The 17,658-nt window shown below is 37.5% G+C and overlaps 1 protein-coding gene across 7 annotated transcripts in view; it reads left to right on the forward strand.

Annotated features, from left to right (window-relative positions):
• CEP290 (centrosomal protein 290) overlaps positions 1–17,658 on the forward strand; it is a 118,124-nt gene that overhangs the window by 38,982 nt on the left and 61,484 nt on the right. For all 7 annotated transcript variants that reach the window (XM_036301405.1, XM_036301407.1, XM_036301406.1 and 4 more), the window contains 5 exons: positions 51–200; positions 2,676–2,791; positions 10,124–10,226; positions 10,479–10,709; positions 14,158–14,331. In XM_036301405.1, the coding sequence (XP_036157298.1) occupies positions 51–200; positions 2,676–2,791; positions 10,124–10,226; positions 10,479–10,709; positions 14,158–14,331 (774 nt within the window). The remainder of the gene's footprint in view (positions 1–50; positions 201–2,675; positions 2,792–10,123; positions 10,227–10,478; positions 10,710–14,157; positions 14,332–17,658) is intronic.

Raw genomic sequence — 17,658 nt, forward strand, 5'->3', positions numbered from 1 at the left:
CCTTTTGGTATAAGAGATGTGATTCTCATTCCTGAACTCTTGGTTTCCAGATTGATCATCTTGAAAAAGAAACCAGTCTTTTACGGAAATCAGAAGGATCAAATGTTGTTTTTAAAGGAGTAGACTTACCTGATGGAATAGCACCATCTAGTGCCAATATTATTAATTCTCTGAATGAATATTTAATACATATTTTACAGGTACTGAAATTTTTATATCTGAATAACAATTGATAGTATGTTTTTCAATTTAGTCTTCACATATTTTTTGAGTTCTTAACATATTAACAGAGATATATTTGAATGGATTTTGATGTTAGATGGAATGTTATGGATAAAATTAATTTATTCCATTTATCTGCATGAGAAGCATACTGACACACCTTGTTCACTGGATATTATTTATATAAAATATATGATTGACAGTTGGAATAATATACAGCTGCTCTAACCTAGTAATGTATAAATGAAGTGAGCATTTTTATTTATGTATTTATTTTATTATTTTTTTTATCCTCACCTAAGGATATGTTTTTTAAAAGAGAGGAAGGAAGAGAGAGAGAGAGAGAGAGAGACAGAGAGACAGAGAGACAGAGAGACACAGAGAGAGACATCAATTGGTTGCCTCCTGTATACACCCCAACCTGGGATCAAACACTCAACATAGATATGTGCCCTGACTGGAAAACGAACCCACAATCTTTTGATATATGGGATAATGCTCCAACCAAAAGAGCCATCTGGCCAGGGCTAACATGGGCACTTTTGTTTATTGCTGGTTAGAAAAGCAATTGAAGTGAATAAAGTCTGACACTGCTTTTTAGTATGATGGTTAAAATTACTCCTTTTTTTTAACTGCAAGAAGAAGAAAAATAAATTCTCTTTTATTTATTTTTTTTCATTTACTCTGTAAAGTGTTAGTTAATCCATCAGCAAATTAGATTGTGGACTGCTTGCCCTCTGTTTCTCAGTTTTGCCATCTATATCGTGGTCATTATGAATGGCCTCATGAAGGATGCTTTTCATTATTTCATTTGAAGTGTGATGACCCATAACATTACATACATTACAGTATAATTACAAAAATGAGTTCAAAATAAGTGAGAATATATTTTTTATTATAAGCACTTCTGTTTTCCTTTCCTAGATAATCCATGTCTGAATATACTTGAGTTAAGATGATCAAATTCTTATTTTTATATTTGTAAGTTTCATTAATGAATCTTTTTCTGGATATTGGAATTTATATGTTACCTTAGGGAGCAACAACCTTAACTACTTAGAACATCACTGTATATTTAGTATTATACATTACTTTTAATGTAGGCCCTGGCCAGCAGCCAGCAGTTGGAGAAGGAAGGCCCCGATCAGCCATGATCACTGGCCAGGCCTAGGGACCCTACCTGTGCATGAATTTTGTTCACTGAGCCTCTAGTCTTTATATAAAAAAACATGAGAAGCACTGTGGTAGCATAGAGAGAGACCTCTGATTGGGAATCTGAAAACCTTTTCAAAGTGGTAAAACAGGTAATTGGACTTAAATCCTAAAACAGCATAGAGTGAGGGAAGTAGCAAGGCCTTTGGAGTCAGACAGACATGACCTACAGTGTTGCATGTACATATATTTAAGGTACCTGGCGCCAAACTCAGCATTAATGCTTAGGAAATGGTTGCTAAAGATACTGATAATGAGTTTTAATGTTGAGTAAGTTACTTAATCTTCTAAGTCTCAGTTTCTTCATCTTTGAAAAGAATTAGGATAATTCAAGTGGAGAAACATATATATACATACATATATATACATACATACATATATATGTATATATATGTATATATATACATATATGTATATATATATATACACACACACACACTAGAGGCCCAGTGCACAACAGTTGTGCACTAAGGGGTTGGGGGGTCCTTCAGCCCAGCCTGCGCCCTCTCGCAGTCTGGGACCCCTCGGGGGATGTCCACCTGCCAGCTTACGCCCGCTCACCTGGCTTCTGGCTGAGCGGCACTCTCCCGTGGGAGAACACTGGCTACCAGGGGACAGATCCTGTGTTGAGTGTCTGCCTCCTGATGGTCAATGTGTGTCATAGCAACTGGTCGTTCCACCGTTCAGTTGATTTGCATATTAGGGTTTTATTATATAGAATACTAGAGGCCCAGTGCATGAAATTGTGCACGGGAAGGGTCCCTAGGCCTGGCCAGCGATCTGGGCCAATCGGGCCCCTCTGGCTGTTGGCTGGGACCTTTATTCCGCACTGTCCACTGGTGGTCAGCCCATGTCATAGCGAGCAGTCAAACTCCCAAGGGGACAATTTGCATATTAGCCTTTTATTATATAGGATGTTCATGAAAGGGTATGTGGGACTGAGTGACTAAAGGTAAGTATACAACTACTGCATCTGATAATTTGTGTGGTTACTGTAACTATCATATATGATAAAATTAATTTTACCTGTTTTATAGTACTTCTCTTTTATATATATTGCCTCATTCCATATGCCTTAAACAAAGATATTCAAAATAATCATAGAAATGATCTGTGTTACTTAAGGTGATTTTTCTCCTTTATATAGTTCTCTGTACTCTTGCCAGAATATAAATTTCTACCTTCAGATTTAAAATGTATTCTGATGTTTTTCACATTCTTATTTCTAAACCCATTTTTAGGAACTAGAATATAAAGAAAATAAGTTAAAGGATTTAGAAGATTCTCTTGAAGAGTATAACAGAAAATTTGCAGTAATTCGTCATCAACAAAGCTTATTATATAAAGAATATCTAAGGTATAAGTGTTGGCAACATTTTATAAACGTAATTGCAGCATATTCATGTTAATAATGAACAGAATATAAGAAATTTACATATTTTGTTTACCCTTCCCTCCTGCCTCTCCCACTCCACTTTATCTGTGTCAGTTTAGTATCTGTAAAATTCTGTGATAATAATACCTTTTTCATGGAGTGTTCTGAAACAGGTGAGTTATATGAAAATGGTCAGATATGAGATTTTTGTAAATGTCATGGCACATATGAACATTTTGTGTCAGCTGTTGGCATCATTTTTTATCATCACCATCATCATTCATATTTTCATAGGGGACTAATGTGTTTCTTCTTATCTCTGCCAACCCATTTATATCAATAGAAAAAAAAATTTTAGTAGTAGTTAGAATACTTGATGAAAGGTGATTTAAACTCTAAGGGTGATTATTATCTGATCTAATAAGAAACCCATAGCTAATTATAGGTAGGTCATATTCTTTCCTACTGACGTTATAAAATAGATACAGGAGTACAAGGAAGATAGAACTATTTCGCCCATTGAAGAAGAGGGGCATTTTTTCCACACAACTTTTTATTTTTTGATAAAATTTTTTTCCCAGAGACAATTGCAGACTGTGATTTAGATCTTATTAGCCAGAATTGGGCTAATGAGCTAAGTCTTAAACATGTCAGTGTCAGACAGAATGACAGCATAATTAGTTTATGCCAAGCTGATTGCAGGTGACTTTGGAATATCTCTTGGTTATGCAACAGTGTCTAACACATCTTTTTTATTTTTTAAAATTTATCTTTATTGTTGAAAGTATTGCAGATGTCCCCTTTTCTCCCCCCATTAACTCCCTCCACCCTACACCTACCCCCTCCCCAGGCCTTCCCTGTACTATTATCTGTCCATGAGCTATGCATATATGCATATAAGTTCTTTGGTTAATCTCTTCCCAACCCTCACCCCCTTCCCTCTGAAGTTAGTCAGTCTGTTGCAGGCGTTAATGTCTCTGGGTCTATTTTGTTCAGAAGATTCCACATATAAGTGAGATCACATGATACTTGTTTTTCTCTGGCTGGCTTATTTTGCTTAGCATAGTACTTTCCAGGTTCTTCCATGCTGTCTCAAAGGGAAAGAGAGCCTTCTTTTTTACAGATGCATATTGTTCCATGCTGTAAATGTACCATAGCATTTTTATCCTTTCATCTACTGATGGGCACTTGGGCTGTTTCCAGAGCGAGCTATCTATCTATCTATCTATCTATCTATCTATCTATCTAAAATAGAGAAATATGCTAATTAACTGGGACGCCATAACGTATCGACTGGACAGGAGAAGGCTGTGCATGCAGCATCAGGGGTGGGGTGGCAGGGGCCTGCACTGGAGGAGGGTCTGGTCTGCAGCCGCTGAGGCTGCTTCAAGGGCTGGAGAGAGAGGCGGGGTTGGACCCGCAGTGGCTGCGGCTGCTGTGGGGCCCGGGGAGCCAGGCAGGGCCAGACTGGCAACTCCAGGGTGGGTGGCGCAGCCGACCCGCCCCGAGGCGGGTTCGGCTGTGCAGCTTGACAGCAGACAGTAGGGCCTGCTTGGCTGTAGCCGCAGTGACCCACGAGCAGGCAAGTGTGGCCCAGAGGCAGCGCTCAGCAGGGCCTGCTTGGCCGTTGCCATGGCGATGTGCAGGCAGGCAAGCATGGCATACAGGCAGCACCCAGCAGGGCCTGCTTGCCTATCGCCGTGGTGTGGAGCAGGCAAGCCCTGCAGAGAGCAGAGAACCACGGGGAGTGGGCCTAAGCCATCAGTAGGACATCCCCTGAGGGCTCCCGGATTGGAGAGGGTGCGGGTTGAGCTGAGGGACCACCCCCCGCCTGCATGAATTTCGTGCAGTGGGCCTCTAGTTGTAAATAATACTGCTATGAACATAGGGGTGCATGCATTCTTTCTGATTGGTGTTTCTGGCTTCTTAGGATGGATTCCTAGACGTGGAATTATTGGGTCAAATGGCAGTTCCATTTTTAATTTTTTGAGGAAACTCCATACTGTTTTCAATAGTGGTTGTACCAGTTTGCATTCCCACCAGCAGTGTACTAGGGTTCCTTTTTTTCCACATCCTCGCCAGCACTTGTGTTAATGTGTTGATGATAGTCATTCTGGCAGGTGTAAGATGGTACCTCATTATCATTTTAATGTGCATCTCTCTACTAATTAGTGACGTTGGACATTTTTCATATGTCTCTTTGCCATTTATATGTCCTCTTTAGAGAAGTGTCTATTCTCAGGTCCTCTGCTTATTTTTTAATTGGGTTGTTTGTCTTCCTTTTTTGAGTTGTATGAGTACTTTATAAATTTTGGAAATTAACCCCTTATCAGATATATCATTGGAAAATATGTTCTCCCATACAGTGGGTTCCGTTTTTATTTTGATGCTTGTTTCTTTTGCTGTGCAGAAGCTTTTTAGTTTGATGTAGTCCCATTTGTTTATTTTTTCCTTTGTTTCTTTTGCCCTACTCATTGTATCAGTGAAAATTCTGCTATTTGAGATGTTTGTTATTTTGCTGCTTATATTTTCTTCTAGAATTTTTATGGTTTCATGATTTACATTTAAGTATTTTATCCAATTTGAATTTATTATTGTGTATGGTGTAAGTTGGTGGTCTAGTTTAAATTTTTTTGCATGTATCTGTCCAGTTTTTCCAACACCATTTATTGAAAGATACTGTCTTTACTCCATTTTATGCTCTTGCCTCCTTTGTCAAATATTAACTGAGCATAATGGCTTGGGTCAATTTCTGGGATCTCTGTTCTGTTCCATTGATCTATATGCCTTTTCTTACTCCAGTACCAGGCTGTTTTGATTACAGTGGCTTTTTAGTATAATGTGATATCTGGTATTGTGATCCCTTCAACTTTGTTCCTCTTTCTCAAGATTGCTGTGGCTATTTTTTCTTTCCATATGAATATTTGGAGTATTTGTTCTAGATCTGTGAAATATGTCATTGGTATTTTGATAGGAATTTCATTGGATCTATAGATTGCTTTGGGAAGTATGGACATTTTAATGATACTAATTCTACCAGTCCATGAACACAGTATATTCTTCCACTTGTTTATGTCTTCTTCCATTTTTTTAAACAATCTATAGTTTTCTTACTAGAGGTGTTTTACCTCCTAGTTAAGTTTATTACTAAGTATCTTAATTTTTTTTTTTTACAATGGTAAATGGGATTTTTTTTTAGTTTCTGTTTCTGAAAGTTCATTATTGATGTATAAAAATGCCATCGATTTCTGGATGTTAAATTTGTATCTGCTACATTACCGAATTCATTTATTAAATCTAGAAATTTTTGATGGAGTTTCTAAGGTTTTCTATGTGTAATATCATGTCATCTATGAATAATGACAGTTTTACACCACCTTTCCAGTTTGGATGTCTTTTTTTTTTTTTCTTTTCTTTTCTGATTAGTGTGTGTAGGACTTTCGGTACGATGTCGAATAAAAGTGGTAAAAGTGGACATCTCTGTCTTGTTCCTATTCTTAGGGGAAATGGTTTTAGTTTTTGTCCATTGAGTATGATGTTGGCTGTAGGTTTGTCATCTATGACCTTTATTATGTTGAGGTATGATCCCTCTATTCTTACTTTGTTGAGAGTTTTTATCACCAACTAGAGGCCCAGTTCACGAAATTCATGCACTGGTGTGGTCCCTAGGCCTGGCTGGCAATTGAAGTGGGAGCGTGTGATATGGAAGGGCAGGTCCCAGCTGACCTTTGGGTCCTGGGCAGCACCTGGGCCCTACTCCCCCCCCCCCCCCCCCCCGCCACCACCACTGGTCGCTGTCTGTAGGGCTATTGGCAGGGCGCTCGGTCACCTGCTCCACCATCCCACCATGGTCCTGCTCTCATTGGGGCCCATTGAGGCCAGCAGAGTATCCACTGCCACCTGCTGCCAGCTCCACATTGCCGATGCCCACCATGTTCCATGCCGCTCCTTGGTGGTCAGCACATGTCATAGCAAGCAAACTCCCAGTTGAGGGAACAGTTTGCATATTAGGCTTTCATTATATTGAATGGGTGTTGGATTTTGTCAAATGCATTTTCTGGGTCTATTGATGTGATGATGTGATTTTTGTCTTTCAATTTGTTTATGTAATGTATCTCATTTATTGATTTGAGAATATTGTACCAGCCTTACATCCCTGAAATAAATTCCACTTGATCATGGTGTATGATCTTTTTAATATATTGCTGAATCTGATTTGGTAATATTTTTTTGAGGATTTTAGTATCTGTGTTCATCAGGGATATTGGCCTGTAATTCTTTTTCTTTGTAGTGTCTTTAGTTTTAGATTTAGGATAATGCTTGCCTCATGGAAAGTGCTTGAAAGTATTCCTTCCTCTTGGATTTTTGGACTAGTTTGAGGAGCGTATGTATTAATTCTTATTTAATTATTTGGTAGAACTTCCTGTTGAAGCTATCTGTACCAGGGCTTTTGTTTGCTGGGAGGTTTTTTTTTTTTTTCCTCATTATTGCTTCAATTTCATGGTTGTTATCACTCTATTCAAATTTCATGATGCTTGATTAAACTTTGGAAGATTATAGTTTTCGAGGAATTTTTTCATTTTGTCCAAGTTTCTAACTTATTGGCAAACAGATGTTTAGTATTTTCTTACAATCCTTTGTATTTCTGTGGTGTCAGTTGTTACATCACCTCTTTCATTTCTGATTCTATTTATTTGGGTCCTCTCTCATTGTTTCTTGATGATTCTGGCTAAAGGTTCATCAATCTTGTTTATTTTTTAAAGAACCAGCTCTTGGTTTCATTGATCTTTAGTATTGTTTTTTAGTCTTTGTCATTTATTTCCCTTCTGATCTTTATTATTTTCTTCCTTCTACTTACTCTGGGCTTTTCTTGTTGTTCTTTTTCTAATTCTTTAAGTTGTGGGATTAGATTGTTTATTGGAAATTTTCCTTATTTCTTGAGATAGGCCTGTAGTGCTATGAACTTTGCTATCTGTACTGCTTTTGCTGTGGCCCATAGATTTTGGATTGTTGGGTGTTCATTTTCATTTGTTTCCAGGAAGTTTTTTATTTCTTCTTTGATCTCATTGGTAACCCATTCATTCTTTAATAACATACCATTTAACCTCCATGTGTTTGACTTTTTTTGGATGCTTTTATTGCAGGTGATTTTTAGTGTAGGCCATTGTGATCTGAGAAGATGCTTGATATGATTCAATCTTCTTGAACTTGTAGAGACTTAGTATGGTCCTAACATGTGGTCTGTCTTTGAGAATGCCCCATGTGCACTTGAGAAGAATGTATGTTTTCTAACTTTGGGTAAAAATGTTCTGTAAATGCCAATTGAATTCATTTAATCTAGTATGTTGTTTAGGGTCACTGTTTCCTTGTTGGTTTTTTGTCTAGAAGATATATCCAATGATCTAGTGGTTTATTAAAGTCCCCTACTATAATTGTATTCTTGTCGATCTCTCACCTAAAATCCTCCAGAAATTTTTTTTATATATTTGGGTGCTCCTGTATTGGGTGCATATATGTTTATCAGGGTTATGTCATCTTTTTGGATCCATCTCTTTAGTATTATGAAGTAGCCTTCATTGTCTCTTACTATGGCATTTTTTGAAGTCTATTTTGTCAGATCTGAATATTGTTACCCCTGCGTGTTTCATTTCCATTTGCATGGACAATTTTTTTTCTATTTTTCACTTTTCATCCTGTGTGAGTCTTTTGTTCCAAAGTTGGTCTATATAGACAGCATATAAATGGGTCATGTTTTCTTATCCATTCAGCTACCCTATGTCTTTTTTAAAATAATTTTATTGATTTCAGAAAGGGAGAGAGAGATAGAAACATCAATGATGAGAGAGAATCATTGATCAGGAGCCTTCTGCACGCCCCCTCCTGGGATTGAGCCCACAACCTGGATATTGCCCTTAACTGTAATTGAACCAGGGCGCCTTCAGTCTGCAGGCCGACACTCTATCCACTGAGCCAAACCGGCTAGGGCTACTCTGTGTTTTTTGATTGGAGCATTTAAGTCATTTACATTTAAGGTTATTATTGATAGGTACCTATTTGTTGCCATTTTTATTCTTTATGCCTGTGACACATCTTTTTTTTTATTGTTTAACATTGTACATATGTCTTCTTTTTCCCGATTGACCCCCCAGCCACTCCCACCCCCGAGGGTAAGCCCCAACTACCCCAGTGTCTGTGTCCATTGGTTATGCAAATATGCATGCATACAAGTCCTTTGGTTGATCTCTAACTCCCCCCCCACCCCCCCGCCATTTGTCTCTGGCTCTATTTTTGTTCATCAGTTTATGTTGATCATTATATCCCACATATGAGTGAGATTATGTGATATTTATCTTTCTCTGACTGGCTTATTTTGCTTAGCATAATGCTCTCCAATTCCATCCATGCTGTTGCAAATGGTAAAAGTTCCTTCTTTTCTATAGCGGCATACTATTCCATTGTGTAGATATACCAAAAGTTTCTTAATTTACTCATTTGCTGATGGGCACTTAGGTTGTTTCTAAATCTTAGCTATTGTAAAATGTGCTGCTGTGAACATAGGGGTGCATATATTCTTTCTGATTGGTGTTTCTGGTTTCTTGGGATATAGTCCTAGAAATGAGATTACTGGGTCAAATGGGAGTTTCATTTTTAATTTTTTGAGGAAACTCCATACTGTCTTCTTTTACGTCCTATGATTTCTAATTTGATTTATATTCTAAATATTTTGCAAATATTTAACACTCAAGTTTAAGAGTAGGGTCAGAATATTGAGACTTGATTTCCAGAATTAGTTTGAGGGATTGTCTATTTTCCTAATGATTTTCTATTTTTAATAAAATGTTTATAAGATTCAGCAGCAGTTGTTATATTGGTACAATTGTAGGGTGATGATTCATGGTATAATGAAAATTATTGATAAAATAATTTTTTTGCCTTTCATTTACTACATAAAAATGTCACTTTCAGGCTAAATCTTTTTTTGAAGAGAATTTTGATATTCTTATTAGGTACTGAGTAGCTACAGTGACTCTTTAAAAATACATTTTAATTGATTTCATAGAGAGGAAGGGAGAGAAAAATAGAAACACTAATTATGAGAGTGAATCATTGATTGGATGCCTCCTGGACGTCCTCTACTAGGGATCGAGCCTGCAACCCACGCACGTGCCCTGATGGAATCGAACTGTGACATGGTTTATAGGCGACGCACAACCACTGAGACTAGGGACTCTTGTTTTATGAGACATTTTCTCTTCCTGCGGTAAATATTTTATTAGGTTTAGCATATTGTCACTTTTATTTTTATTTTTTTAGTGAAAAGGAGACCTGGAAAACAGAATCTGAAACAATGAAAGAAGAAAAGAAAAAACTTGATAGTCAAATTCAACAAGATGCTATAAAAGTAAAAGAATATAATGTAAGTAAAACATTTTTGAAGTCAATGTACGATATTGTAGCCTGGCCTGAGTTGCTCAGTGGTTGAGTGTCTACCCATGAACCCGGAGGTCACAGTTCAATTCCAGGTCAGTGCACATGCGGGCTCGATCCTCTGTAGGTAGTGTCCAGAAGGCAGCAGATCAATGATTCTTTCACATGAGGGAATATATATGATAGTGTGTAAACTAAGATAGCTAAAATTAACAAGTAATGTAAACATGTCTTTGTGCAGAACTTGCTCAGTACTCTTCAGATGGATTCAGATGAAATGAAAAGAACACTTTCCGATTATAGTAGAAAAATCACTGTCTTGCAAGTCAATGAAAAGTCACTCATAAGACAGTATACTACTTTAATAGAAATGGAGCACCAACTTAGAAAAGAAAATGACAAACAGAAGAATGAATTGATATCAATGGAAGCTGAAGTTGGTGAAAAAATCGGACGTTTACAACGATTTAAGGTATATCTGAATATCTTTGAAAATTTTCAAACATGAAGAAGAAAGGATAGTATAATGAACACCTAATATCTGGATTAATAGCTAACGTTTATTACCACTGTGCCATAATTGCTTCTATTTTTTGTAGGAGTATTTAAATTACAGACATTGTTCTCCTAAGTATTTTAGCACGCATCTCTAAAATCAAAACTTTTTTGACATAACCACTATAACTTTATTACACCTATTAAAATTGATAAGAATTTCTTTTTTTTTTTTTAATATATTTTATTGATTTTTCACAGAGAGGAAGGGAGAGAGATAGAAAGTTAGAAACATCGATCAGCTGCCTCCTGCACATCTCCCACTGGGGATGTGCCCGCAATCCAGGTACATGCCCTTGACCGGAATCGAACCTGGGACCCTTCAGTCCACAGGCCGACGCTCTATCCACTGAGCCAAACCGGTTTCGGCGATAAGAATTTCTTATATCATCTAATGTCCAGACAATATTTGTATTTACTTAGTTGTCCTAGGATTCAGTTAAGGACCTTGCATTTTTTTTAAATGTTACATGTCTTTTTAATATAGAATCCCATAGTTTTTTTCTCTCTGAAAAATGTTGATGATTTATTCTATCTAATAAAGAGAGAACATGCTAATTGAACCTCACACCATTGCAAAGATGGTGGCGCCCACAGCCAATAAGGAGTAAATATGCTAATTGACTGTCCCACCCTCAAAGAGGGCGGCGCCCACAGCCAATAAGGAGGGAATATGCTCATTGACTGCCGTGCCCTCAAAGATGGCGGCGCCCACAACCACAAGATGGTGGCACCCAGTCCCCTCAGCCCTGCTGGGGTGGCAGGCGCGCACCAAGGCTAGGCCTGCCCCCAGGCGGGCCTGGCTGCTCTGCTGCCTGCCTCCAAAGTCCCCCAGTCCCCTCAGCCCCCCAGCCACCCAGGGCTGGCCTGAGGCACAGGTAACCAGGGCCGGCCGAGACTTGCACTGCCGGCAGGGGCAGCAGCAGAGGTGTGATGGGGCATCACCTTCCCCTGAGCCCCGGGTCTCCTCCCGCCCCTGAGGGCTCCCAGACTGTGAGAGGGTGCAGGCCGGGCTGAGGGACCCCCCCCCCTTCCAGTGCATGACTTTTCATGCACCAGGCCTCTAGTATGATAATAGTTATTTTCTTTTTTTGCATAATTCTACTTGTTTCTCTATCCATTGCATTTGCTAAAGTTACCCTGAAAGCCTTGGTTATATGCAGGTTAAATATTTTTGACAAAAATACTTTATAAGTAATGTTTTTTGCTTTATAAGTGCCCAGAGGCCTGGTGCACAAAAATTTGAGCACTTGGCGGGGGGCGGGGGGGCGGTCCCCTTAGCCCGGCCTGTGTCCTCTTGCAGTCTGGGACCGCTCGGGGGATGTCCAACTGCTGGCTTAGGCCCGCTTCCCGGGGGATCGGGCCTAAGCCGGCAGTCAGACATACCCTCTGACTGCCAGCCTGGGAGCCCTTGGGGGATGTCCACTTGCCAGTGGGGAGCAGACCTAAGCTGGAGAGGGTACAGAATTTTGTGCACTGGGCCTCTAGTTTAATATATATTGAAGCTCATTTGTTTTTAATTTCAGGGATTGCTTTTTTCCTTTTTTTTTTAGTTGAATTTGAATTTAGATGTATTTGCATATTCAAAAAAAGTCAGAGAAATCTTCTTACCCTGTACCTTTTACCCCCTATATGTAACTGATTATCCTTCTAATGTTTCAGTTTGCAAATGTTAACAAAGACACAAAATGTTACCTGCTTATATGTACTCCTCTGCACCTTGTTCTAAATCTGATCTTATTATATAGCTTCTTTAAAAAATATATTTTTATTGATTTCAGAGAGGAAGAGAAAGGGAGAGAGAGATAGAAACATCAATGATGAGAGAGAATCATTGAGCGGCTGCCTCCTGCACATCCCCCATTGGGGATCGAGCCCACAACCTGGGTGTGTGCCCTTCACTGAAATCAAACCTGGGACCCTTCAGTCCACAGGCCGATGGTCTATCCACTGAGCCAAACAAGCTAGGGCAATGTAGCTTATTTTAAGCATGTGTATGCTCAGTTGACATGTCTAAATTTACATAGCATCATATAAACAGAAGAATTTAAAGTAAAATTAAAATGAATTTGAGTTCCTTATCATCCCCTTTTAAATATAGTAATGGGTGAAATTACTATGCTAAGAACCCTATTTTCAATGTAATCTTAAAGCTGAATCATGATGCAACAAAAAACCTGTTGAAAATAAAAGCTATTTTTACTTGGACATATTATAAGAAAATATTAGCACTTAAATATTCTTGTTTTTATTTGTGCATTAGATTTTGTAGAATATACTTTTCTTGAGGTATTACAAATACAGCTGGTGTATAAGATAGAAGGGATAAAAGAACTAGAATTTTATTCCTCTTCAACCTGATTGTTCAACCTGGATTTTTTTTTCCAACAATTAAAAAAACAAAATAAAACAAAACAAAAAAGGGACTTTAAAAGGGATCAGAAGAATAACTTCCCTCACCCTCCACAAAGAAAAAGTGAAAACAAATCTCAAGGGTATTGTAGAATAGTGTATACTTATTTACATGGAGAAGAAAGGTTGTCAAAATAAGATCTGAAGCACCGTTACAAATATTTGATTTCCTTACTACTCAACTTCAGAATGAATTATAACTATAAATTCTTTATCTTTTTCACTTCATAAAATTGGTTGTTCTTTGCCCTACTTCTTTATCAACTTACTTTGAAGAAAGCTGAAAGTTTAGATATTTTTTTTTGATGTTAAATTATGTATTTGAATAGTGACTTTTTTAGCTGTGTAATGAGTAGAACATGAGCCAAGTAACTTAAAAATTTTAATACTATTTATTATAGATAGATATGATAAAGATAACTCTTTTCTCTTAATTAATGTTTCCTTTCTGTGAACAAAAAAATATTTTATTACAGTTAGTCTTTGTAACTATGATAACCAGAAATAGCTAAGCTGTAAAGGTTACTTGTGGCAATGCTAATTTTGCCATCCAGTTATCAAAAGAGAAGTTATTTTTTTAATTTTATGAAATTTAGAGAAGCCAGCGAAAGATAGTCTAAATTATGTATTTTCCTGCTGCTTCTTTTATTTTGCTCAAATTAGCTGAATTTTATTTTATTATGATAAGAGTTATTAAAGGATTCACTTTATTTTTATTATGATTAAAAATTCCAAATAAGATTTGTTATATGAAAGAAAATTAATTATTATTGCAATATTTTTCTTATATGAGAAATCTATTCTTTTTCTTTTTTGAGAAATCTTATTTTTAAAATTATTCTCAAAGCCTCTTTTGTTTTTGATTGTATTATGTTATCTTTCTCAAAAGTGGCTAGTGCCTCACCAGAAGAAACAGTACAGTAATTTAACTGATTATATCCTTATTTACATAGGAGATGGCCATTTTCAAGATTGCTGCTCTCCAAAAAGTTATGGATAATAGTGTTTCTCTGTCTGAACTAGAATTGGCCAATAAACAATACAATGAATTGACTGCTAAGTACAGGGACATCTTGCAAAAAGATAATGTGCTTGTTCAAAGAACAAACAACTTGGAACACCTAGAGGTAAGTTTGTGTGATCTGAGAACCCTGTGGTATCAGCCATTTTTCTTTGGCCATATGCATCTGTAAGTGCAGAATGCCTTCCGGTCATCCGGGTCATCCTCCGTAGCCAACTTGCTTGATATTGCTGAATCAAACCTCTTTCCATCAGGAAATTAAGAAAGAAATAGGAACATGGAACAGATAGAATATTATAATCAAAAGAAGCAGCAGCATTAAGTACCCATCCCTTTTTCTTACCTTTGCTCCTGGAACAAATTATTCTCTCATGGCCCCTGGCTTTTCTGTTTCTTGTGGTGGTTGTAACTGAGAGTGGGTGAGATATTAATGGCTCTTCCCCAGCCATGGATGAGCTTGGCAAATTCCCATTCTTTCTTATGGTAGAGATACAGAAGAGCAGGATGAAGTAGCATACGTTTAAATCTGTTAGTGAATATGGCCCAGAGCCTTTGTGTGGCCACTTAACTCTTCTAGCCACTTAACCTCCATACCCTTTATGGTAGGCAAATTAAGCTTCTGATTTGTTCATCTTCCTTATCAGAAACTAGAGGCCCATTGCATGAAATTTTGTGCACTGTGGGGGAGAGGGGATTCCCTTAGCCCGGCCTGCACCCTCTTGCAGTCCAGGACCCCTTGCTCCTTACTGCCTGCCTGCAGCAGAGGCGGGAGAGGCTCCCACCACCGCCGCTGTGCTCATCAGTCATGAGCCCAGCTTTTGCCTACACAGTGCTCCCCCTGTGGGAGTGCACTGACTACCAGGAGGCAGCTCTTACGTTGAGCCCCTGCCCCCTGGTGGTCAGTGCGTGTCATAGCGACCAGTCCTTCCACCATTCGGTCAATTTGCCTATGAGGGTTTTATTATATAGGATACGATTATATGCCTTTTGGCTTACTATTTATTCTCTTTTATGATCCTCTAATGGGGTGGAATGACAGAGAATTCTATTGACTCAAAAGCCTTTATTTGCTTAGGGGAACACAGTCAATAAAACAAAGCATTATTAGGCAAAAAAAAAAAACACAAAACAAAAACAAACAAACAAAAAAAACAAAGCATTATTACCAATAGCTTTCAATGACTCCTACAAAATTAACATGATTTATTAATACTAACTAGAAATAATGTTAGTTTAATTTTGTTTTTTGCCAAGGAGAGATAATTATGTTACTTTTTATGAAAATTGTGATTATTTAGCTGTAAAAGTAATTCATTTATTTTTATTAACCTTCACTCGGATATTTTTTTCATTAATTTTGAGAGAGAGAGAGAGAGAGAGAGAGAGAGAGAGAAACATTGATGTGAGAGACACATTGATTGGGTGCCTCCCACATGTGCCTACAAGGCCAGGGATCAAACCTGCAACCCAGGTATGTACCCTTGACCAGGAATCCAACCAAGATCTCTTTGATGCATAGGCCCATACTCTAACCATTGAGCAACTGGCCACGGCTTTTTTTTTTTTTTTTCATGTCCTCTGTCCTCTTTGTCATTAGAAAATTAGGTAAGCAGTCTTCTGTAGATAACATATCAATGAGAAATTTTAACTTTATTTTATCTATTTTTTAAAAAATATATTTTCATTGATTTTAGGGAGGGAGAGAAACATTAATGATGAGAATCATTGATCAGCTGCCTCCTGCATGCCTTCTATTAGGGATTGAGCCCACAACTTGGCATGTGCCCTTGACTGGAATCGAACCTGGGACCCTTCAATGTGCAAATCCACTGAACCTTTCTCAAAATTAAAAAAAAAAATTATATTTGTATTATATCCTTTTCCTCATATTTCAGTTATAATTCTGAACATATATTTATCTTTATTGGTGATGTCTTTTTTTCTTTATTATCTTTATTGTGGTAGTCATTACTCATATCCCTGTCTCCAGTGTTACATCCTTCCTTCTGTCACTAGAATGATAATTCTCAACATGAATCTATGTCACTCCCTTGCTTAAAACCTTTCAAAAGCTGCCATTCACATAAAGAATAAAAGTCAACCTCCTTTTGTGATTAGCCTTCATTTAATTCTCTTCATCTCCTATAACACTCTAAGGCAGTGGTTCTCAACCTGTGGGTCGTGACCCCTTTGGCGGTTGAACGACCCTTTCACAGGGGTCGCCTAAGACCATCCTGCATATCAGATATTTACATTACAATTCATAACAGTAGCAACATTACAGTTATGAAATAGCAACGAAAATAATTTTATGGTTGGGTCGCAACATGAGGAACTGTATTTAAAGGGCCAGAAGGTTGAAAACCACTGCTCTAAGGAGTTTCATTATGTATGTTTTAGAAACTGAACTACCAGTTTTTTGTAACACGGTGTTTTTTCTTACATATATTCTTTTGTATATGCTCTTACCTTTATCTAGAAACCCCTTCCCCTCTCCCAGTTCATCTGCTCAGTGTATTTCTATTCATGTTTCAAAACTTTGTTCAGACTCCTTTTCTCTGAAGTATTCTTCATAGAACAAATTCCTTCCCCCTGTCTATATTAGTTCTATATCTTGTACCTAGTTCTGCTGTTTATCACTCATATTATATGTATTTCTATGCCTGCCTCCCTCTTGGAATAGTAGCCTCTTAATATCAGAATCTCTGCTTAATTCATGTGTGTATTTAGTATTTCGTATTTGGCACAGAGTTAGAGCTAGTAAATGTTGACCTCAGACGGTAATTAATAGTATAGAGCCATGGTGCAAAGATCATCATATATGGTGACTAGGAAATCACCTTTGCCTTTTAAAGGTAAAGATACATGAAAGTAAAGGTAATTAAAATTGAATTTCCAAATTTTAAACAAAAGGGTAGGTGATTAGAAAGTACAAAAACTGAATTATGCAATAGAAGAATTGGAAATCTGATAATAGAAGAGAAATAAATATATATTGAATTAGAATCAAGAGGAGGATTAGTTTTATCAATTTTTTTTTTTTTAGTGAGACCAGTGAAGTTTGAAGGGAGAGGGAAAGAAACTTTAGAGCCAGTAAGGAGAGAATGATTAATGACCAGATTAGAGATTGGAATGGTAATAAGTGAAGCTGCAATACCAGGGTGGGGGTGAAAATGGGCTCTGGAGCAAGACCAGAGTTTTACTTTGAAAGAGTATGGAAATAAAAGGGTAGAATTTAAAATACCCTAAGCCCTTGTTTGTTTTTCCCCTATGTATTTACAGTATCTAGAATAGGGTTTTAATTGTGCATGTTACCAAAAGGCAAGTTTATTCTTTTATCTTGCTTTTCTTTTTATCATAACATCCCCTTTTTAAAAAACTCTCATTATTCTACTTTAATGTTCTTCATAAATCTTTTGACCTGACATCTATA

Source organism: Myotis myotis, unplaced genomic scaffold (assembly GCF_014108235.1).
Source record: "Myotis myotis isolate mMyoMyo1 unplaced genomic scaffold, mMyoMyo1.p scaffold_m19_p_3, whole genome shotgun sequence".
NCBI classification, from domain to species: Eukaryota; Metazoa; Chordata; class Mammalia; order Chiroptera; family Vespertilionidae; genus Myotis; species Myotis myotis.